The sequence below is a fragment of the Pezoporus flaviventris genome, unplaced genomic scaffold (genome assembly GCF_033815535.1).
Source record: "Pezoporus flaviventris isolate CSIRO_AGI_PZ_B2104156 unplaced genomic scaffold, CSIRO_AGI_Pfla_v1 ptg000035l, whole genome shotgun sequence".
In the NCBI taxonomy this organism is placed as follows: Eukaryota; Metazoa; Chordata; class Aves; order Psittaciformes; family Psittacidae; genus Pezoporus; species Pezoporus flaviventris.
In genome coordinates, this window is record NW_026892583.1 from 1,726,593 (window position 1) to 1,751,358 (window position 24,766).

General features: G+C 40.3%; 1 protein-coding gene across 1 annotated transcript in view; it reads left to right on the forward strand.

Moving 5' to 3' along the window:
- Positions 1 to 24,766, forward strand: part of EXT2 (exostosin glycosyltransferase 2) — a 78,186-nt gene that overhangs the window by 7,382 nt on the left and 46,038 nt on the right. The window contains exons 4-6 of the mRNA XM_061462162.1: positions 1,895 to 2,090; positions 5,962 to 6,101; positions 6,990 to 7,083. Of these exons, the coding sequence (XP_061318146.1) occupies positions 1,895 to 2,090; positions 5,962 to 6,101; positions 6,990 to 7,083 (430 nt within the window). The remainder of the gene's footprint in view (positions 1 to 1,894; positions 2,091 to 5,961; positions 6,102 to 6,989; positions 7,084 to 24,766) is intronic.

The window sequence follows — 24,766 nt, forward strand, 5'->3', positions numbered from 1 at the left end:
TGCCTGGAAAGCATGAAGGTGATGATAGGCATCAGCACATACAGAACCAAATGTAAGGAGAGATGCAGTCATACTGTTCACATTCGTGTAGTCAGCTAAATGCTTTGTCTGGTTTTAGGTCGGATAAGGGAAACTGTTACGTGTGAGCTGTTGCAGTGCCTGAATCTGTGTTCAGTGAAGGTGCTGGAGCTTCCGTATTTCTCAAAGGTGGTGGTTCTTGTGTGTGTGGAACAGACTGTTGTCTCCGGACTACCATCTAGTGGCCAGTTAGCATTACTAATTGAAACACATTCACGAGTTTGATTGTTTTATGCAGGAGTACGACAAGGGGATGGTGCTCACTTCATGCAGGAGTACGACAAGGGGATGGTCTCTCTTTATGCAGGAGTATGACAAGGGGATGATGCTCAGAATTCAGGCTTGCTTGGGATGAATTCTTACATTCCACTACACCAATGTGTTATTTCCTGGGAGCTGGGATGTACTTTTGTAGCAAGATTTGATATAACAATTTTGGAGCATCATAGGATGATGGTTGTTTTAAGGCAAAATTTGGCTTTAAACATGGCGCAAACCTGCATAATTTGTAGCTGGTTACAGGCATTTATTATCACTCATCTGCAGCAGTAGTTCCTTTGTTTTTAAGGCAAATCCTTTTTTATTCCCCTTACAGAGCTGAACTGGGGGGTTTTGATTTACTCTCCTTTTTAGTTGGATTGTTTAAAACATTTTATTTCCACCTCTGCTGGAAATATATATTCAGTAGAGCTGCTGGTAGCAAGTTGGTAGCAGCTGGAGGCTTGCTAAAAAGAATGTCTCATCTGTTAATTGGAGCAACTAAAGTGACCAGCATGAAAATGAGTAGAAGAGGTGAGAAGAGCAGCAGGAGAGGTCTGACTTTATGAAATGTGTGTTTGTATGTGTGTTTTCAGAGCTGTAAATTAAAGATAGCATCACGTGGAGTAGAACTGGAATCCTAAGTGCAGGCTTCGTGTTTCCTGTGTTCTTTTGGCAGCGTGAGGGCAGGCACTTGCTGTGTGTTCCTTTCAGGGAGGAGCAGTGGAGCAGTCCATCCTGTTTAAAAGGGAAAGGAAAGTAGATGAGAATGAGTAGATATTACATGAAATGCTGTTTTCTAGCTTTAACATAACTTTTTAAAGCATTGAGTACCTAATTTGAGGCTGTATTCCTGTGTGTTTTACCTCCAGCATTAATTATGTCTTGAAACTCTTCAGTATTAAGGCACATCTTAAATATTCATGGGTTTGGAACATGGTAGGAGTTGAGTGTGAATGGGATAATGGGTCTTCAGCTTTGTCCTGGAAATGTTGCTTAAAAGGGACAGAACTGAATCACAGCTAATGAGATGAGCTTGTCCTGTTAACTGCTGTCACTATATCAAGACTATATAAGCGTAGGGTAGGTGAGCTGTCAGTTCAGTATCTTCTTTTTTCACTTAAAATTGATAAAAAAATATGTGGGAGGAGAAAGTAGCAGCAGCATTCAGTGTCCCATCTACTTTGTTACAGTACACAAACACCAAATGAAAGAATAAACAGTCCTGGCATCAATGACAAGCTGTTTTAATACATAGCTAAATAATGTTTCTTTCCATTTGTAATAGAGGTTACAATGCAAATGCCTGTTCTAATGTAATAAGCGCTGCTTCCATGTATTCAAAGTTGTAAGTTATGCTGAGCCACTTACTATCCAAGATTTAATTATATTACATTATTACTCTTTCCAGCCTTGTCTTGAATATTACATGGTCTTGGCAGTGTGTCTACATCTAGTTAATCTTGCTCTGCTTTTCCAGGATGGAAGGAAATGTGTTCTAGAGCATCTTGGAAGCAAACTCCCAGTGCTGTCAGGTAACCCTGCTGTGTTTTTTCAGTCCTCGCAGGTATTTCATCCTGTCATCTCAAATGTCCCTGCACCCAGAGTACCGGTCTGAGCTGGAAGCACTTCAAGCTGAGAATGGGGAATCAGTGTTGATCCTAGACAAGTGTACAAATCTGTCCGATGGGGTCCCTGCTGTTCGCAAACGCTGTCACAAGAATCAAGTCTTTGATTATCCTCAAGTGCTTCAGGTGAGGTTGCCTCTCCTTCAAACTTCTCTTCCACTTGGTGATTGTCTTAGAATTATAGAATCATAGAACGGTTTGGCTTGGAAAGGACCTTAAGATCATCCAGTTCCAACCTCCCTGCCATGGGCAGGGACACCTCACACTAAACCATGTCACCCAAGGCTCTGTCCAGTCTGGCCTTGAACAGTGCCAGGGATGGAGCATTTACCACTTCTTTGGGCAACCCATTCCAGTGCCTCAGCACCCTCACAGTAAGGAACTTCTTCCTTATATCTAACCTGAACTTCCCCTGTTTCAGTTTGATCCCATCACCCCTTGTCCTGTCACGACAGCCCCTGATGCAAAGTCCCTCTCCAGCATCGTTGTAGCCCCCTTCAGATACTGGAAGCTGTGAGGTCTCCAGAGAGTCTTCTCTTCTCCAGGCTGAACAGCCCCAGCTTTCTCAGCCTGTCTTCACACGGGAGATGCTTCAGCCACTGATCATCCTCGTGGCCTCCTCTGGACTTGCTCCACCGGCTCCATGTCCTTTTTATGTTGTGTACACCAGAACTGCACACAGTGCTCCAAGTGGGATCTCATGAGAGCAGAGTAGAGGGGCCGGATCACCTCCTTCGACCTGCTGGTCACGCTCCTCTTGATGCAGCCCACGATATGGTTGGCTCTCTGGGCTGTGAGCGCTCACTGCTGGCTCATGTTAAATTTCTCATCAACCAACACCTCCAAATCTTTCTTTGCAGGGCTGCTCTGAATCACTTCTCTGCACAACCTGTAGCTGTCTCTAGCTGATCCCATTTAGCATTGATAGGGTACTTCCTTGATTTGGGTTGACTTGCTGGCTGTGTTTTGAAACTGCAGAATTCATTATGTTAGCTTGGATATTGTATCCTAACTTCATTCTTATTTTTAAGAGAACCCAAGGACTCTGTACTTAAGCTGTGCTGCAGTTTGAAAACACGGCTTACGTATCACAACTTCATGAGACGGGTCATGGTGGTCTTCTAGTAACACATGATAATGTCATGTAAACTTAAAAAATGATACAAAGATACTGCCAAATCCAGCAGCAGCGAGAGGAGAAAGTTTTGGAGGCCAGACAGTTATCGCTCACTTCAAAATTGGGGAAGAACATTGGAATCTACACTTTCCAGAGAATAACTGGTAAAGTGACCTTCAGCAAGCATGAATTTAAAGCTGATTCCTCACATATGACAGTCCCAGCCTTGCTAGATAAAGCTTGGAGCAGAGGATGGCTTTATCAATTGTGGGGAAGATTAAAATGGAGTTATGTGAGGATTTATCTGGAGGCAAAAGAAGAGTCCTCCACTTAAGGAGTTTTGACAGATTTTATTTTCTGTATGCAGCTTAATAGTTAAACCCTCCAAAATGATCTGTATAGATGTGACAGACTGAGCTAGAAGACTTGTCAGCATGCAGCTATGAAAACATCTAGGTGAAATGTGTTTCATGGCCTTGGCCCAACTTCCAGAGGCCTTTTGATGTGTCAGTGAAGATAAAACTAGATACCGTTCTCAGCCCCCTGTGTCTCTTGGCGATGCATGGACACAGAGGTGCTTTGGCATGCAGTGTGGTGAAGTGAGCTGTGCCACAGGCCACTGTGCTCTGTCTGTGGCCACCAGCACATAATGTGTCTTTGAACTTAAGCAAATGATGATAAAACAACAAACAAGCAGAGGAAAGGCAAAGTTTCCACCCCTCCTGTTATGTTTTGTAGGAAATATGTTTAAAATTCCTTGTGGAGGAGGGGTGTCACCCTGAGTCCTAAACTTTCAGCCAAAGGGAAAAAAAAACCCACTCCTGTTTGCTTTATTTAAGTACAGACTGGATTACTCAAGGGTAGCAAATTGGGGAATTTATATCTATATCTTGCTATATATGATTTTATAACTCGGAAGAGAGCTGGCACATGCAGAGATTGTTAAAATACTTTCCTTTGCAGAGCCCTCCATCTCCCTTCGGAATGTCTGGCTGATAACAGTGATGATGCAAGGAGATGTATTTATAGTAACCTTTGTCTAGACAGGAAAAATGGTTATCTGGGCAGATGAGCATGTGTGTCCACATCTGGGCTGCTTTGTTTTTTTTCTCTCCCAGGCCGTACTAGGGTTTCTTCCACCTGCTGCTGTGTGATCCAGTGAGTCAATGGTTAAAATGTGTGTTCTTTCTCTCTGCTCTTTCCATTCCCTGCGCTCTTCTTTTCCTTCTCTTCCTGTCTGAGAATGGGGGAAGGGGGATTGCAATCACAGTTCATCCTTTCCAGCACTGCCTTTATAGGTTTCCTACTAGACAGGCTCTTGGGCTTCTGGGTTGCTAATGCTTCCTGTTTGCAGTCTTCTCTTGGAGGAGTTTTTCAAGGCTTTTAGTACTTTATGAGTATGAACACAGGTCTTAACGACTGCTTTAGGAAACAAGTGAAGAGCCAGCAAAAACCCCCTTGTGTTTCCTACTTCCATTTTGATGTTTTGCTGCCCTGCTGAGCCTTCTGGCTCCTTTTCCTCAGGCCACAGAACACAAGCTGGAGAGATGTTTTCTTATCTGTGGGAGCCCCTCTATCAACTTTATAATTTTTCTTTCTTAGATTTAGGGATAACACTGACTTGGGCTTTTTCCTTGTTTGTGTAGCTGAACTCCACAAGCATTTATTTTGCAATCTGTAGAAAGATTCCTCAGTGGCATTGAGAACTAAAGTCCCCATTTACAGGGTGAGTGCAGTGTAGACAAGAATACTTGTTTGCTGCAGTTCAAACTCATGGCTTTTTGCCTTGTGTGTTGTGGACATGAGTAAGAGGATTATATTCTTCCTTTTTGCAACAGCTTTTTATATCTTTGAAGCTCTGTTTCGCCATCTTCCTTCTGCCCTCACTTCATCACAATAAGTTGCACTGATATAGTCTATCTTTCCTTGTAGATCATACTTTCAAGGTAAGTAATCATGCTTCTTTTTTACCCCTGGAAGTGATTGCCCAGGGTTGAACACACTGCTGTGTCTGAGGTCTTTTATTACTGAGTAAAGTGAGTGATTCCTTCAGGTTTCTTCAGTTGTACTTCTTTTTGATTCTAATACAACCTGTGGGTGGAGTGGTTTGGTTTTAAAACAGTGCAACATTGCTGACATGTGAATACTCTTTCTTTTCCCATCCTTAGGAAATGTCTTCTTCTGCAAAGTGCAAAACTTAGCCAGTTACTTCATGCTTTATGTTTATGCAGTTGGTTATTTTTATCTAAGGGTTGAACCCTATGGCTATTTTTTTAGTCAATTTATCCATATAATGTCAAACTTTAATCCCGTAAACCATTATTCTTGCTAATCCCACCAAATTTTAAGTATTGAAAAGTCTAATAACTATGGTCCTAATTCTGCTACTCAGGTAACTAAGGAACACATGGAATATTGTTGCACGTAGGAAAGCTTATTTGGTCCATCACTGTTTTACCTGTGAGCCACTGCAAACTGCTTAATACTTAGAGTTCTTTCTGTAACTACAATTTATGTAACTGTAAATACTGTGAGGGCTTTATCTAGCCCATGATTTCTTAATTTGCTTATGAAAGTACTATCAAAAATGTCAAATGCCTTTTGAAGTTGAGATGTGAAATCTATTGCTTTTCTACTGTTCGCGGAGATGGGCTGCCCTGTGACAGAAGAAAATCAGGTTGGCTTCATACAGTTTGTACTCAGTAAGTGCATGTTGATTGTTGCTCGTCCTGTTATGCCAAACTTTCAAAATTTAACTTATTTTTCTTCTCAGTTTAGAATTCTGAAGTTTGTCTGTTAAAACAAAGCACAGAATGGAAATACAAACCTAACATTTCCCTTTTTATCCTCATCTGTGTGTTGGATACCGTTTGTTGACAGGAGTCTACGTTCTGTGTTGTTCTACGTGGTGCCCGCCTGGGACAGGCTGTGCTGAGTGATGTTCTTCAAGCTGGCTGTGTCCCAGTGATCATTGCAGACTCCTACATTTTACCTTTCTCTGAGGTTCTGGACTGGAAGAGGTTTGTACCCTCACTGTTGTACTTTGAATCCCTGCATAAGAGACTTCATTGCGTTCAGTGATTTCAATAAGATCTGTATGATAAGTGAAGTGTACTGGGCACTACAGGGAGTAGAATACAGACTAAGATACATGCAGTCTTTGCCCTTGATATATTATGCATCAAAAACAAGAGAGGAAAACAAGTGAGACAGAGCTGACAGAGTGTTTGATTATCTTGTAGCTGATCATATGTTTTCTAAAACAGACTTGCTTTATTATCTTGTGCTTGAATTCAGTGAGAACTGGTCTGCATTCAGGCTCTTTTAAGGAAGGTGTATGCCTCACTTAAAAGCTAAATTCACTATATAGTATCATGGTTTCTAAGTTCATCTGGGACTGAAAGGTACAATTATTCTGTAGCTGAGTACACTGTGTTAAGAGCTTAGATTATTTTTCCAGGCATGCACTGTGCCCAGTTGCATGATCTTGGGATAATATGTACAGAAGTTACTAGTTTGCATACATAGCACTGTATATGCTATTTATGACTCTTTGTGTATTACTCCTTAGTCACTTCAAAAATCTCAGCTGACAGCAAGGCAGTGGCAATCCAGAGATGAGAAATGAGGATTTCTGCGTATCTGTCGCTTCCGTATTTATCAACTTGTCTGTGCAGATCAGTCCAGGCTTTTGTGGTATTATCTGTAGGTAGACTGGCTGGTGCTGCCAAGGAACAGCTACAGAATAATCAATTACACTGAGAGAAGACTGCTTCTTTCTGCTAATATCTTCTGAATGTGTCTTATTAGAATGGGATAAGGTTCTGGATTGGAAAAGTAGTTGACATCTTTTAATGTGAAACTTCTTTTTATCTTACCATTTATTTTCTGTGTTTTTTTGCCTGTAGGGCCTCTGTTGTCATCCCTGAAGAAAAGATGCCCGAAATGTACAGTATTCTGCAAAGTGTCCCCCAGCGACAGATTGAAGAGATGCAAAGACAGGTAAAACAATGTACTGTGTTTAAATGATTTTCCTGTATATATGGTTGGAGTGTAGGTTCATGTACCTGCCTTGCTGTGAAATCTGTTGGAATGCAGAAGCATCTGTTGTACTCATGTTAATACTTTATTTGACCCCCTTTCTTTATGCTAAGCATATGCATTCACCATCACTTTTCAGTGTGGTGTCTCTACCCATCACTGGTGCAGCTGTGTTGAACAGCAGCTGTTGATCAGTCCTACATTACCCATCAGGTGAGGGAAGTAAGAATATTGCTTATGGTTGTGGCTGCAGAAGACCACTTCAGTAGGCAGACATACTATATTAATGTATTTGCTGTTGTGAAATACAGTATAGGATCTTTAGCATCCACAGTGAATGATGCCCAGTCATCCTGGGTTGCAGCAGACCTCCTGAAGAGAGAAGCTGAGGTTTTAACTAGTGCTTTTTCATGTAAAGATCAGGTGGTATTTGTCATGTGTGGAGACTGCCAATTTCTACCAATGTAGTCAAAGTCCACTTTCTACATCTTGGGATGGAAGCTCTCACTGAATGCAGGTGTACTGCCTACTCTCATATATTAACATACTTCTGATGAAATCACAGTGCATATTGGTTTCTTTTCTTCACCATAGTATTGAAATTATATTAAAAAAGAAGTTCAAGAGTCTTGCCTTTATCTCAAAAGAAGTTTTGGTTTGTAAATAAATTTTAATCACTCAACACGAGAGGGAAGTATTAAATCCATAATGTTCTAAGTATTTTAACAAAGTTGACAGTTTCTCTCAGTTACTTCTTTGGTGACTGAAAGAGCTGAGATCACAAACTGTCCAGAGATCACAAACTGTCCAGACTCATGAATGAAGTCCATGTTGGCTGGGTATGTAGTCATAAGGCAACGTCTTATAGTTTACTCCAGCTGATGCTGATTCCTGTCTGTTAGCTTTGCTGTTACAGACACTATTAGTTGCTTTAATTCTAAGCTCCACAGATGAGGACTGTTACCCATGTGAGGATTTTCACAAAGTGTGAAGAGTTTTGTTGTCAGATCAGGGCATAGAATTCAACCACATTGTTCTTTCCGTGGCTGGAATATATAGATTACATTTTGAGCCAGTGAAGAAGTAAGAAGTTAACATATACTGTAAACTTAGTATCTAGGATCCTTTCATCCTTGTCACCTCATTGTACCCAAGCGTGTACTGTTACAAGGTGAGATGGTGTTACTGTTTTTCCTGATGAGGAATTGAGGCATAGAAGAAGTAAGAGCTGAATATGTAGGTAAACAGTAAACTGTGATTTCAGGTGACTTTTAAAGATGCAAGAACTGTGGAGGCATGTTTGTGAAATTCCCCCACCCAGCCTTAGTTGCAGTCATCTTTTGTGTGGCCCTTACAAAAAGCAATCCAAGGTGTGGTTTTTCAAGGTGTAACCTACAGCATTCTAGTTCTTTCTACCTAGACAATGCTAAAACTGCACAGTGCATATTAATACTATGCGGGAGAAAATAGACTCTCAAATTTAGCAGTAAATAGCTTTTCGCACCTGAATTCTGTTCCCAGCTTCACTTCATCCTCTGGATAGAGAAGCTGCAAACATCACAGCAGCCATCAGAGGTCTCCTTTCTCTTTAGTCGCATCACCCAATGAGCTCTTTTGGTGGGGCCCACTGGCAGCACTGAAAGTTGCTACCAGGGGATGGCAAGTGAAAAAGTAGCTTTGCTCTTGCAGGTCCTAGAAACATGGTTTTGCTCTATTTTCTATCTCTGACATGAATGTAGTAAATACTAGGGACTTTTGCCTAACAAAGCTTTAAAACTGACATTAACAATCCCTTGAAGTGTGCATTGATTTTTTTTCTTACTGTCCATTTTACTAATATCATAAAATAATCATTGTGGGATAGTGTTCTCCTACAGAGAATGCACTTGGCATTATGGAAAGCTTACACAGTAATTTTAAAGTAGGAAATCAGGAAACAACACTTGTTTGTTTTAAGAACAAACAGACAAAACAAGCCAAAACCAACCAAATAACATTCACAATGAAATAAATCATCAAAACCCCTCTTAATTCAGGTGATCAGTAGGTTATATATATTGTCTGTAGCTCCATAAAATTAAGTTAAAATAGAAGATATTTTATTACCCAGCATGCAGTCGTAGCCTGTGCCTGGAGTGAATTTTGTTGGGTTATAGATGGTTTGCAGTAGTCATTGGGTCTAAAGCATCACTGCAACTATTGGAAACAGTAATTCTATTGACCAGTGGTGGGAAGGATGTTTTCTTACTGTCACATCTTGATGCTTTTGTTAAGGATATAGATGTGTGTTTTGGTAGCAAGAGTATCAGGATGAAATCACAAGGTCTTTCTTGTCATTGTGAATTTATTTCTGGCTGCATATTGAGGATACTTAAACATGTTATCCAGGCATTTCATGTCCTGGCAGTCTTATTTACAACGCAAAGTCCCAGTGTAAGCATCTGTGAAATTCCCTTGCTGACACATGGTTCTATGTTGTAGCTATCTGATAAGGTGAAAATGTACTTAGTGACTGATATTGTGTGGACTGCCAGTAACTTGATTGCTTTTCCTTATTGATAAATATGCACTAATATTCCACCTGTGCTACAGATTCTTGTTTCCTTCCTCCTCATCAGTGTCACTGTTGCACTCTTGCTGTCTTCCCATTTAAATGGTTTGGGAAAGTGTATTAGGACTTTCTGGCTAGACAAAACGTCTTCCCAATATTTTTTTAGTGTCTTCACTTCACTGACAATGTGCAGGAATCAATGAATAAAGATTCACAAAATCAGGCTAAAGGGGTGATAGTATAGTAGAAGAGATAATCTGAAGTGGAATGGACCTTTTGAGGCTGGTGCTAAGGGTAGTTCAGGAGCAAAGTGAATTTGGGCTTGCTTTTGCTGGCTCTGCTTAAACTATTAAGTACCACTCAGCCGCCCATGTGGGATGGGGAGGAGAATCATCTTCTTGGGCAGGGAGTTACTAAAATGAAACTCAACTAATACCCATGTATAGAATGAATCTGCAAATGAGCTGGAGTGATTAATACATGTTTTCAGATGTGATCTACAGCACTTGTTTATTCTGTTTAGCCATAGAAGGGCTACAGAAACTTTTGCAGGTAACCCATATGTCTCAATAATATTTAAGCAGATTTCTTTGCTGCTTCAACTTCAACTTGAGGGGCTAATCACGTAATTCGTATACAATATTTTGATGCTTGTTTTTTCTGTCAAGTGGAAGAGGACTGACTTGGAACTGGTCTTGTTCTACGTTTGTCTTGTGGTTCTAGTTTTCTCTGAGCATTGCTCTTATCGAGATGGAAACAGATAATCACAATGATAATGTCTGTTCTTGTTTTTACATTGTGAGACATTTGGGTTTGATGTAACAGTGACAAAAAGATTGGCCCACAACTGGTGTTAAAATGAGGAAAAAAAGATCTTTGCAAAGCGCTTTTATTAAGCCGGTGTCAAAGTTGCTTTGCAAGACCTCACTGTTCCCTTTGCAGTGAGGATGTGATTAGGTTTTTCAAATAAAGATGGTTTTGTTGCACATAAAATTCTACTAGGGGAGACAGTATGTTTTTGGTGAAGACTTGTGAAACATGCTTTGCCAGTACCTGCCAATTAATGTACTTTAATGTAAATTAAGAAACCAGTTGACATGTTCTGACATGAGTATGGTTGAGATCATCCTCTTCTTAGCCAAACAACAAATCCTTGCTCTAAATTTCTCCTGGTTTGAGTAGGATAAAGCATGCATTCATCTTACCTATCAGAACTGCTGGGTCTGATAACCTTTGTGAGATTGGAGCCTTGCTGTCCGACTGCTTTGGTTTCTGTGGTTATCTAGATTATGACTTAATTCTTAAGGAAAACCTGTCAATTAAACCAGATCTTATTGTAAATGTTAGCTTGTCAGGTCTCTTTGTTGATTATGTGCTCTCTTTGCAGCATTTTATTGCAGTTGATACTCCGGTAATCATGCATCAAGGTTAAAATATATAATATATGGAGGTACTTCTGGCCATACATCTGTTGGAGAAGAGAGCAAAGCTCTTAAAGAGAAGTCATTACATTTAAAATACCTCAGAACCCATATTTGAACGTATTTTCCAATAGCTTGTACAGTGATCAATGCAGACATGGTGAGGATGAAATACAGGTGCTTTAGCTTTGGAGTCATCTGTGGCTGGTATGACTTGGGCTGTGATTTCCTTTCCAGTTTTACACAACTTTGTTTTGCTCAGTTGTTTTGTATATGGTATAAACCAGGAAAGAGATTTATTGGTTTGAGCAGTCCTGAAGTGTGGGAAATCAAAGTTAATTTCTACTGTCCTGCTTTATACCTGATTGTGCTGAGATCTCTGGGGTTTAACTATATTAACTTACACTTCTGTTGTTCAAACTTGCAGAACGTTTTGCCCTCAACAATTGCTGGTTCAGTTCTCTGTGTTTCCTCCCAAAAGGGAATGGTTTATGTGCTCATAGCCTAGTCTACACTGTAGTGAAAAGTTGTTATTCAGTACTACGTGTACAGCCTCTGTCCATGAGAACTAAGGACTGGCATATGACAGCTCTTACAAACTGCAGTGTATTGGCCATCAAAAAGAGCCTCTGCTAGTCGAGCTGCTAAAATTAATAGCAGTCAGGTTGAAACTTTTGCATCTCTGGGGTTGCTGCCTTGTCTGTTTTCTACAGTAACGTTGTCATTCTCATTTTCTTTGAAGCTTCCTTGAACCATCCCCCTCTCACAAATAGTTCCATATGGAGTTTGAAACACTGGCAGAAGTGCCCAGAGGCAAGTCAATAAGCAGCTCTGCTGCACACCTACTGATCCAGCAGACTTGATGCTGCATCCTTAGGCTTTCATTTTTGCTGATCCCAAACCAGCACCTAGGTAATAGCAAAGTCCTAGGAGTGGGGGAGCAAGAAATAGAAGTAATAGACCTACATGATAGAGTGATAGTTGACATCTTGTGTTGCTCCTGAAGAAGAGTGAAATAGGTAAAGGAAAAAAGCAGAACAAAGCTTTGCTGCTGTGTGCTCATACCATGCCTTGTATAGTTTCCCTCTCAACAGAGTGTTTCTGATGTTTTGCTTTGAAAGCCTGTTAATCCCTAGAAACATATTTCACCACTGTAGTTGATACAGAACCGTCTTAACTGTGTGAAAGGTTTCCACAGTTCGTATTTGAGCCTCTGTGCCTTTTCCCCCTTCTTTTGAGGAGAAGAATCAGTCTATCTGAATATACAGATATACTGTAAATGTTTTTCCTCACTAAATATCAACATACTTGGAAGTCTTTTACTACAGATAGACTCATGCAGGCATAGGATCAGAATATGAAAGTCTGTTCAATGGGAAGAGTTATTCCTCTGTTTATTTAGGCATTCTTTCTCACTGAACAGATTTTAGGTAAGGAGTTTATTTTCAAAAGAAGGCTTTGTGTGCCTGTTCCTTTTTGGCTTTATAACACTCCCCACCTCCTCAAAATAAAGCTTTTGAAGTAATATCTAGTCTGAAAGACTGGGTGACTTTGTGTGCTCTAATGGTACAAGAATGAAGAGCTAGTGTTCTTGAGTGCAGGAATTCTTTTCATCCTGGTTTCCTAGGGAAACTAGGCTATGATCACATACAATGTGCATGCTGATTTCTCTTCTGATTTCTGTTACTGCCCAATTTCAATCAAACTTACAGAGAGCTGGAGATGCTGGAGATAAGAAATTCCATAAAATCAGGTAGCTGTGTAGAAGGTGTTCCCAGAACAGGATGTTTTTTAAGGGAAAATTTGCAACTCAAGCTAACAGTAATAGAAAATAAACCCTTATGAATGATTCTGCTTTGGGAAAGGTTTTACTTTGAACTGGCACATCTCAGGCCAAAGAAATGTGGGCACAGCATGACCAAGTGATAAAGTGACAAATGAAATTCAGTCCACAGTTAGGTTCTCCCAGCTTAAAAAGGATATAATAGAACGAGTCTGATCAGAAGTTTCAGAAGAGTGATTAAATAACTCTTCATCTGACAACGAATGACTGGGGGTAAGGTGAGTAGCAAGAATACAATACAGATCTATAAAATAAGAAGGTCCTGAAGAAAGTGAATGGATAGGACTGTACATTGTTTGAAAAAAAATTATTTGAAGTTTCCTAGGACTTGTATTGTTGGGAATCTAGCCTAAAAAACTGAAGGAGGAGAGATGATCTTTTCCCAGAACTAGCAGGTAGTGTGTGGGACTCACTGCTTCAGCATTTTATGTGAGTGAGGGGTTTTATTGACATTAAGGGTGAATGAAGAAATCCAGAGAAGGAAAATCTGTCAGAGATGAATGCAGGGATACACCCTCTGGCTTAGAAGTTCCTGAGTTGCAGACTCCTGGAAGCTGGAGAGTGGTTAAGGGCAAGAAGAGAGGGGAAAATGGGAGCAAAAGGTACCTGCTTACGGACTGTTGTCAGAGACAGAATACAGGAGCAGAAGGCCGCTTGGTCAGACATGGTGCGGTTGCTGTGATGCAGCTTCAGGACTCAGCTTTGTGGGAAACCTTGGTATTATAATACCTCGTGGAATAACCTTGTTAGATTGTCAGTGGGTTTTTTAAATGCATCTTAACTTCACTGGCTGCTAAGCACTTCAGTGAGAGAATATTGACCATGATGTATAGGTTCCTCCTTTGTATGAATGGACAATTCACTCTCCTGAAGCCCCACAGGGTACTCTCAAATAGTGGCCACGCAGCATTCTTGGGTTTTATTAACTAAAGTTTTAGATAAATCTTGTCTTTTCAGCCCATGTAGACAATTAAAAGCTACAAAGGCATGTAAATTAAAGTTTAAAAATGTGGACAGAAGACATGTAGTTCACAGTGTTTGTTTCCACAGTTGGAATACCTGGACAAGCTATTGTGGTTTTTCTAGTGCCTGTCCCATGTGCTTCAGCCCTGACCTGGAGAAAAGTTCAGACTCTGGGTCAAACAGAGCTGAAGACACATGCATAAATCAATGACTTGTTTTAGTGCCACGTTAAAACAACATGAGTGGCTGGCTTTTCTGACCCCTCCTCTCTTTCATTTAATGTGCTGCTTTGGCTCTTCTTTAAAGAGGGCTCTGTAGAGTAATTTCAGCTCTTATCAGCTTGCTGACAGCTATATGAGCCTTTCTGCTGGCTCCAGGCAATCACTGCTGGTGTGTGAAACATCCCATCCTTACAGTGAAACAGTCCTGGGGAGAGAGTTAAAGCAAATGGGTGGTGGAGTTTACCTGTGGGTGGTGCAGCACACATAAAAGAGATGGGATTTAGTTCTTGTTAGCCAATTAAACACAACTTCAGTATCTGAACACTGGAAGCTCTTTGAGCATAATGAGATTTTTTACAAGGCTTTTAAATTAGAATATTCAACTTCCAGCTGCAGTTCTTTACCTGACAAGGGTACAGCTTCTGTCTCGGGGTTCTTCAGACTCATCATTATCAAACCTAAACCAACTTTCATCTCTCTGCCATTTGTAGCATTTTAAGGAGCGCGATCGGAGAGGCTCACCCTGCTTTCATCCTCTCAGAGTGCTTCAGTGGAGCTCCGGGTCCCCCATAAATGTCAGGCCTGGACAATTTGCCATCTTATCAGATGCAGGGAAGTTCGTTCCAGCCCTCTCACCCCTCCCCCAGAGGGAAGATTTGTTGCTGCAAACGGCAGAGGAAAGAGAAGACTTTTTCCTGGCTTACAGCCAGGATCACCATGGGAGTTGTAGAATCCTTGGCATTTATATACGAGCCTTTCATTGCTCCCCCCTCCCCTCTTCATTTCTTGCAGAGAGTATCCTTATCCTACTTTCCACCCCCCGTTGCCTGTCGTGCCCTGTTGCTTTTCAGAACGAAGCAAGCTCTTTTCATGCTTGTTGTATTACAGCAGGATCTTCGTGGCATATCTGAGAAAGAGCTCTTCAATTTGAGAGCAATCGGCACCTCAGTGAATGGTTTGTATAGGATGCGGCTGGGCTGCCTTTGTACCTGGGTTTGCAGCCTCTAAACAACACAAGGGTGAACTTCAAGTGTAAGAGAGAAATGATGCTGGTTGAAGACCATATTATTACTACGTTTTTAAGATTAGATTTTAAGTCTGTGTTTTATGTTGTTGCAAAGGGGACTTCTGGTACTTACCCCTTGCAAATTGCTATACGTAGCTTGGATAGACTGCAGATAAACCCAGATGATCCAGAAATTGGAAAGGCATGTACTTCTTTTAGAAAGAGTATTTGAAAATACTCTGTGTCATGCACATGAAGCAGTGCAGATAAGTGGATGATTGAGCATCTCTCCTGGTGTTCCACTCACGCTTTGTTACTCTGTGTTCTCCCTCTGCTGCTGCTTAGTCTGTACCACATCATGTTTCGTTATCAAATTCACTTGCTCCCCTTACCCCTTCATTACTGAACGTGTTACAACCCATAGTATAAATACACTGCATTGCTGTAGTAATTTGCATGTGAGTATATTACATAGTAGTAGTACGTACTCCTTGGTCTTGTATCCATTTTACTGATGAGTGGATAGAGGAATAAATAACATATAGGGAGTCAAATCATAATACTAGTATAATACTAATAATGGAACTTAGGAGTCCTGGTTCCTGTTTATGACTAAATCAAATGTATCTTACAATGGAGTAGAAGCATTTGGCTTTTAAGTTAGAAAGGTTTTACATGTTCTATAGAAACAATCTGCTGCCAGATAATCTTCAGATGGCTTTTGCTTTAATCATTGTAAATTGTGAAGAAATATGTGACAGTTTCTTAGATAGATGACTATATATGGGGAAATTATCTATCTCTCTTACAAATGGAGAAGTGGGCTGTGCTAGGAATACACTGTAATGGCTTTGGTTTGCAAAAGAAGCAGCCCCCTTGTATCTGAGGGTTGGCTCCTTGCTTTTCCTTCTGCTCCTCTTTTTTTGTCTTTCATTCTCCATTAGCTGACAAATTTGAATGATCTTCAGGAATGAAAATGGCACCTAGCATTAGTTGTCTTTGAATGCATATGCTATCCTGGTGGCTTAAATCTGTACAGATGCTCTGGAAAGGAGGATTATAGAGGGTGTGCATCTGCTGGGATACTTATAGTGGAGTAGGGAACCATGGATTGAAGTTGTTAGATTATGGTTAAGCTTAAAAAATACAGTTTCCTGTAGCCAGACTCAGCCAGTAATGGAATTCTGTTCCCAGGAGATCCGCAGGATACTTCATTTCTGTTTCCCTGCATAGGAGATTCTACCATAAAATCCTTCCTGGCACTGTAGGAAACAAAAGCAAAAAACAGCAGTAGTGTCTGTTGAGGCATTGGGGAAACTTTCCTGATCCTGAATCTAGTGTTGAGGTGAAGCCTGAGCATGAATGCAGCACCCATTAACCAGCTATCTGAACCACTTCGGTAAGCAAGCAGCACCAAGCCTGGGCTCTGAGCTCTTCCTCTCACCACTTGTTTTGTTTCTATGGGTTGCTACCTGTGTTTAGTAGCCAGTGCTTCAGGGAATCTCTGTCTATTCCCTGGGGCCATGTTATAAATGTATCGAGGGGTGAGGGAAAACAGCTCCCTCCTCACAGTTTAATACAGGATAAATATGCAAACACTGGTCAGTGGTGTACTTTCCATCTTTTTTGGGGATGGCAGGGGCTTCTGTAATAAGCTTTAATGATTATCTTTGAGATTACTGTTTCTTTTTTACAAACTTTGGCTTCATGCAGTAAGGAATATTCCTCTTTAGCATGTTATTTCAGATGTTTACCAAGAAGAACTACATAACTAACCCTTATTGCCATCCATCAATTATTTTGTCCATGAAAAATTCTCAGTCCTGCTCACTTGCAGTGTAACCACCACGTAGTAGTATCACAACCAGCAGTTAATAATCACCTTATCTATTCAATCAGGCAGCCATACAGCCATGCACAGATTTTGAGTCATAAAGGATAAGCTTTTTACATAGCTTGAGCTAAGATCAAGGTGTGGGGTTAAAAAGCGGCACCATGTCCTAAACTGAATTTTTCCTCTAGATGCAGAAAAAAGCCCCATAACTTCCAGTCCTTCAGCTTTTATCCTTACAGAAATCAGTAATACATATCAAGCAGTGCTGGCAGTAATGTCTGTGGTTAAAGTTGTCCAATGTTGAAAACTGTGTGTATGGGATTAGCGTATGTTTATGCTTATATAAAATAGAACTATATAGCTTACAGGAAACTGAGCAAAACATGCCTTCATCAAAAGGGCAAGATCTTCCTGGCAAAGAGCTTAAGCTCTGAAATTAAGGTATGTGCTGATTTTTGACTGCTGTAATATGGTGGTAACCCTACCTAGAGGTTTTTTTTCCTTGCTTCAAAAAGCTGTCCTTTCATGTGTGTGATTGGCACTGGGCTCGCTTTGTGTTTAGCTTCTCTAATCAAGGGAATTTAAGCTTCTATTCTCCTAGCATTAGTGCAGCAGTCATGGGAAATCTCAAACAAGACAGATCTTGTTGCAGCAGTTGACACAAATAAAAGCAGTTGTGCTTTTATTTATTTATTTTTGATGCTGGATGCTGATTAAAAGTTTCCAAGCATCCTTTAGCCATGTTATAAAGCCAGCCAGCAGAGAGCAGGGCAGCTGTTGAAGAGGGGAGATGCTGGTGGACACAGGACAAGATCACAGTGGGAAGCATCAATGTGTGTAACTCAGAAAGCTGGGAAAGGTGTAAACAGATCCCCAATTTATCTGTAGAGTGGGCTCTCCAAACACTGGTTTATTGGCCAGTGGCTCCTGCTTTACTAACCTCTAACCTCTGCAATACTCGGAGGTGCTGCCCACCAGCCAGCCTTGTCTTTGAACCTCCCTTGGCTCCTGCCACCTCAAAGGCTTGCAGTCAGATTCCTGTGTTTTGCTTGGGACCTCGCCTCTCGGCGGGATGCCTGCAGCAGGGAAAACTGATCTACCCTGAGAACATAGACATATTTGAAGGCAATACCCCTAGGACTAGAAACCTATTGCTTTCAGTTTCAGGAGCTGTCCATCACTTGTCAAGAAATGTGGCTAATACATCCCCCTACCCCTCAACTTGTGGTCATACAGTAGTTGAATGTTCCCTGCAATTACATATATGTATTTGTTTTCTGTTGTTTTCTAGATTACTGTTGGATCAATGATGGCATAAACTGGCCCACTGTAGATCTGGTTTTGTGTTGGTAACAGGGAGTGTGCAAAGGAGAAACCATAAAAAAGATGATACAGATCCAAGTCATTTTGACTACTCAGGTTAGGTGTGCTTGCGCCTTCACAGTTAACAGCCTGGTTATAGTGGAGTCATGAAGGAGCCCTGTAACCCCCTTGGAAACTGGAGGGATGAGGGTAGGCTGTTTCTTGTATCTTTACATCATTTTCAGTGATGATTATGCAGATAGGACTATGGAAGCCAGCATAGGATCTATATTACTCTTTTACAGCTGTGTTATTTCTGTGGTGTCAACACATGTCATTTGCCTGTAAATAGGAAGACAGAACTGAAAGCTCTTTGGGAGCAAAGGGAATTGAGGAGATGGTAGTTATTTTACAGTTCATGTTTTTAAAGCTGTATGAAACTTGGCATTTTAGCTCAACCTGCTGCTTTCTTTGCTGGCTCTGTCTGTATGCTTTGCAGCAGTATTCTGGGAATGGGGTGGTTCTTGCTGCTCATAGTGCTGATGCCTATTTGTTGGCTCTATAACTTGAAATGTCTTTTGCAGTGGAGTTTTAGGGTGCCAGGACAGTAAGTCAAGTTCCTTGACTGGTGCAGTGTTGCTGTCTGCAACAAGGTTGTGAAACTGATATACTCAGTAATCAAAGAAGCAAGTTTTAGGTGCAGAAATATATGGAGGGAGGGGACACCACCAGTACTAAGTGGTATTTTTATCTAGTCAAGTCTTGTGTTCTTGCTGTTTTTGAAACTAAGTTACTATCACTAGGACAAGGAATAGCAGAAATCTGTATTTTAGGGGTCAGGATAAAGCAGGATTTCACCACCATATGAAATAGTACCATTTCATGAGAGAGAATGAGTGCTATTCTGTTGAAAATAGCTGCTTCTGTGTCATATAGTTGAGCCAGGTTTTAGGCGGAACAAGGCTCTTGTTCCTAATAGAAGATGAAAACCTAACACACCCCCCCCCCCCCCCCAAATCTTCAAAAAACCCCAAACAAAGAACCCCAAATCTCCACAAATTATATGAAAGTATGAAAGCAAGACTCAAAAATGTTAACTTTAATAGATAATGCTTCAAAGAACCATTCTCATACACGCATAGCACGTGTTGTTATAGATTACTATGACTGATATAAGTGATCCTTTTCAAAGCACCAAAGAGCAGAGTCTGAGGAAGACTGCAATGCAAGAAGCTGAAAATTATTATGTGAGCTTGCACTAACTTTTTCCTTTACCCTTAGCTCTTATGAGTCAGCATTTGTCAAATAGTTCACAGCAGTAAAACCGAGAGCCAGTAGAAGTGAGTTACTCCCAAGTGACTGGTATCTGTAGGGTAAGACTAGCATTTTGAACTCTGACCTCTGTCCCCTTATGAATTGCAACTTCAAAAAGAAAAAGGGGAAAAAAAAAAGGAATTTTGGATAGGGGAAAGATTTTATTTTCATTCTCTGTTGTACCTGAAGTGGGCAAATGTGCTTGTTTCGTGGCTGAAATTACTACAGTGGAGAATGTTGAGCATGGTCATTAAATACACCTCCTGCCTTCCTTCTGAGCCTGAATTGCAGTAAAAACCAGCACCACAAAACGTATGTCTAGAATCTATTCCTTAAAATATAGGGCTGTAATGAGACAAGTTATGGTTTTGCTTGCTCATCCTGCAGAATCTTCCTTGTAAATAAGGACTATTCCTCTATAGGCCACTCTATAAGTTGTATAGGTTAAATAGATGGATATTTTCAGGGCTTTGCCTGGGACTCATGCAGAGCTCAGAAACAGGAGTTGAAAGATGGAATGAAAATTCAGGAACAATAGTAAGAGAACGTTGTCATGTTCCATTAGGAGCAAACCTTGGCTAACTGGAAACAACTGTATATGCCCTGCATTGTTCTCCTGCGCATTCCTCCTTTTTCCTTATAGAGAAACTTCTGATTTAAACTTTGGGAAAAAACTATGTTGAAATATGGATTAGTCTTTATCTGAAGTGATCAGAGACCCCCAAAAGTGTGTTTCCTTGCTACCCCCAGTTTTTAGCTTTCGAAGTGGCATACCGATATTGTAAGCACTCTTTATACAGTTTATATATATATATATGTGTGTGTGTATATATATATGTATACATGCACACACTATAGCTTTTCTTGGGTAGGTCCTTACTGACAGATAGACACAACACAACCATCTTAAGTCAAACTTGAAAGATGTTTTTAATCTGGTCTTGTATAAAACACAAGCGTAATTAGAGAAACTCTCCAGTTTTAGGCAAATTATCATGATTTTACCAGTATTCCATTGATTTAATGGATTAACTCTTAAAATTCCTACATAGTAGTCTATGTATGGGGGCAAGCATCTAATTCTTACTTTCAGATTGCAGTTTCTAAAGAGATAGTCCCCGGTTTGGGTAACTGCACGCCAAAAGTGAGCCAGCTTTTCAGAGTGGCTGTCTTGCATTTTTCTGTAACCTGAATCACATGAAATATAAGTGAAAATGTATTCTTTTAAATGTATTCTGCATTCTTGTTTGTTCTCATTTCAAATCTTCATGGCTGGCTGGGAAGGAGAATGCCTTCAGATCCATTTTGAAAATAGTGCTTTAAGGGGCAGAAGGATCATGGCTCACAGCTAGTCATTTACTCTGCCCTCTCATGCTCCCTTAATACAAGGAGAACGGATTGTTCAGAGGGTATTTTAAGGTACCAGAGCTCTAAATTTCTCTCTGAGTGACCCTATTTTTTTTCCCTGCACTGATTACAGAGAGAAGATGGAGCCAGCCAGCTTTAGGAGTGTTGAACCTGGTTGTGTGATGTTATTAAGGGTCCTAAACCAAATAAGCACTTTAATTTAAACTCAAATTCTTACAGATTTCTAGAAACAACAAATTACCACATAATTCTTAATAGTATAAAATCTTCTGAGGGTTTATTTTAAGCCTGTGTGAAGAAACAAATATAGCAGTGATTTTAGCTGACCCAGCTGGTATCATCTTTGATGAAGAACCACATACTAAGTGGTACGTGTGATCAGCAAGGAAGTTGTTTGAACAGGGAACCAGCAGTAGAAACAGTAAAGCAGTCCAGAAAGAGGGAGCAGATTACAATTCATAGGCAGAGGAATGTGGGAATTTGGGGTTATAGGGTTCTCAGTCTTAACCCAATATTTGGCTTGGGAAACTTGTAAAGTGCTTGTTCCTCCAAAAGAGGAACTTAAGCTTTCTCTTCAGTCCCATTTTACCCTGGGAGGGGAGTAGGAGGATTGAGAGCTCAAGCTTGCCCTCTGATTATTATGTATCATCAGCTATCCTCATAGGCATCTTTACTATAGGTCAAATATATGATAACTCATTTTATCTTGAACCTCAGTAGCATAACTAATCCTAGCACATAATGGAAAGAGGTTATGGTGGGGGTTGTCTGTGACCAGTTATAGTACTTTGCTTGATGGGCAATAAGTTGCTAGGTCTCAGTAACATAAAAAGCATTTGATTATATTGCAATATCCCTTGTAACTTAGGAACCTGAAGGTCTTAGTAGATGAACTTCCATGCCCAGAGCTGTTAGACACACAGGAAAGCTGTAGGTATCTCTTGTAATATCTTTCATATCTCTTCTCAGAAGTACACTTTAGCAAAGTGTTGCTGCAGTCAATTACAATTAGCACTGGTTAGCTAAATAATAGTTTTATTAGTTTAAGGTGTCTTTGTAAATAGTAAGAGAAGATAAAAGTTGTTAATGTTTTCTGTTCTTCTATCCACCCCAGAATTTGAAAGATTAAATCTTACAACATCTCCGTGGTGAATATTCATACTGCTGAAAAGCTGAAGTAGGAGCAAGAAATCAAATCAATGTCAAGCATTAATCATAGAACCAGGATTTAAAGTAAGATCATCAAGCTCCCAGGCCGTTGCTGGAGTCTTTGGCCAGACTTCCCAAACCCAGCTGGTCTGAGGGTAAAAACCAGGAACACCAGAGCCATCTAGAAGGGAAAGCATTTAAGTAGAGTCGCCCCTGTGTGAAAATGGTTGTATTTCAAAGCCTCGTAAACCTTTTAAAGCATTTTGGAAACACTGAACTCCTGCAGCGGGGCAAAATCTTACAGCATCATGGCGCCTGACCTAAAAGCTGAGAGAGGTGGTGGTTTATTGGCAGTTAACTTTTACTACTCCTCTGCAAACCTTGTTTTCTCCCCTTTTGCTAACTTTACCAACTCCCACCAAATCATAGGCTGTGAAAAGACAGGAGGCTAGAAAGTTCCTTTCCCAGTCTGTTTTCCCCTTGATCCAAATGTTACAGAAAGTATTCCTTTCCCTGCCTCATGCCCAGTGTTTTTCTTTTCACAAACTAACCAAAAGATTTACATTGATCTGTCTTACACTCTACACCGGAGCACCATTAGTGGCATTAACACTAGAACTTATAAACACTATATGAATGGAGTCTGTAACCTGATGCTATTCTGGCTTGTAAAGAGCTTATAAAAAGATGCTAGGCCTTCAAGTGTGTTTATTTCTAAGGAAAATAACACCTTACCTAAATAAATGTTACCTTCTGTGAATAGGCTACCCTATTGCTGTGTGCTCCTGCCTGTTGTTTCCTATGAAAATAACTGCACATGCTTCCATCCCAAGCTCTTGCCTGTACCAGTATATGCTGAATACTGTCAATTTAGTTTCTTTGGAGTCCATTTGACCAAAATCATGAAACTGAAAATATGTGGAATTTAACTTTGGGATTGGATGTTTGCTTAATTGATTGAAAGAGCACAGAATTCCCCATACCATCTACAGGTTTGAGGAAGAAAACAACATTTCTGTACTTTTTCTTCTGCCTTACAGGTATGGTTAGTGTTCCTCAAGGTGTGCATATGTATTTGTAGGGATAAATGAATACCTCTATATTACATTAAGCAATTTTAGCCTTTACAGAAAGTCATGGGTTTTCATGGCTGGTCTAATGAGGATGCAGCAGTTGAAAGTGGTCTGGTGAGGAAGGAAGGGATACAACTTAGAGCTGCTTATTGATACACCTGAGTTTGTGACCTTGGTCTGCAGGGTTCACTGCTTGGAGAGAGAGTTTGGTCTCCAGTTCTTTCAGTCTTTGGCTTCCATGGCGAAGCTGTCTTGGCTTTGTAAAATGTTATGCAGAAATTGAACTCGGGTAAATTAATTTCATGGGGAATTTATTGTATTATTAGAGATTCAAGTCACCCCTTGGGCAACCTAATAATATAACGTATTTCTCATTCTCATTCAGGTCATGCATTATGCTATGCTTGGTTCTTACACACGTCGGTAGAATGTTACAGAAAGTAATGTTTTCTCATCTTTTCTCTAGGATCTACCCTAGATTTTCTATTTATCTAGAAATCTAGAAGGGAAAGAGAAGCTGTGTTTCTTAAATACCTGTTTGCAATTTCTGGTAAGCTATACACCCAGAGCAAGGTCCCATAGGTTGACATCCATTCATCTGTGCTGTTTTAGAAGTTGTATAAAGTATGCATTTGATCTGTATGTACAATTTAGATTGCTCATGACCTAAGCAATATTTAGGTATATAAAAATGTTAGCATTCTCTACAAGTCTGTGGTCCATGTAGTGTGTTCTGAAACCTGGAGTACTAGAAGTTAATTTCAGTTCAGGTTGAAAGGAATGGCAGCCTGACCATATCATAGTCATAGAATATGTGTATAACCAATGCTGTGTGGAAGATAAGATCTGTACTTATGGATGATTTATTTCAAGATCCTGGAAAGCTTTCAGGTAGGTCTGATTAGTATGCTATGATTGCCATACTTTAAAACCATTGCCGAGTATATTAAAGCTGCTCTCAAGTATATAACCATTAGTCTTCTGAATTCATAGATATGGAAAAGAGAAATGGGCAGCTCAGAAGAAAGTTGGTGCATGAGTCAGGAACAGATCTCTTCTTGTTGTTTCTCCTGTATCCCAAATATATTAATGGGATTTTTATCTCCTCTAGTTATTACATTCCAACAAAAGCTTTTCAACCACACCAACTACAGCAGAAAATACATTTCAAATGGAACCGATGTATATCTTCCCAATAGAAAACTTTCCCAACATGTTTAGTAACTTCACATGCTGAGCAGCAGACACTGGCAAGCCATGTTAATCAGTTCTGCTTTATAAAAGCAAACAAGGTGGGGAGGAAGTAATGAGACCCTGAAACATCTGTTTGGAGACTTCAAATCCCCTTGGAAGGTTTTGAGTTCTGCCTTAAAGAAACACAGCTCCCAGAAAACTTAGAGCCAACTGTGGGAACATTTTCTGGCTCTGTACAAAAAATGAATTACGTAAATATTAGTCTATAAAAAGTAAATTCCCTCTGCCCTTCTCTCCAGTTTTGCTTCTGGTATAAAGGTGTAATCCTGCCTCACGTTGCAAGTGTTCTTTCAGCAAAGAGACGCTAGAGCAGATCCATTCTGGTTTTGCTGAAGGAGGAAAACC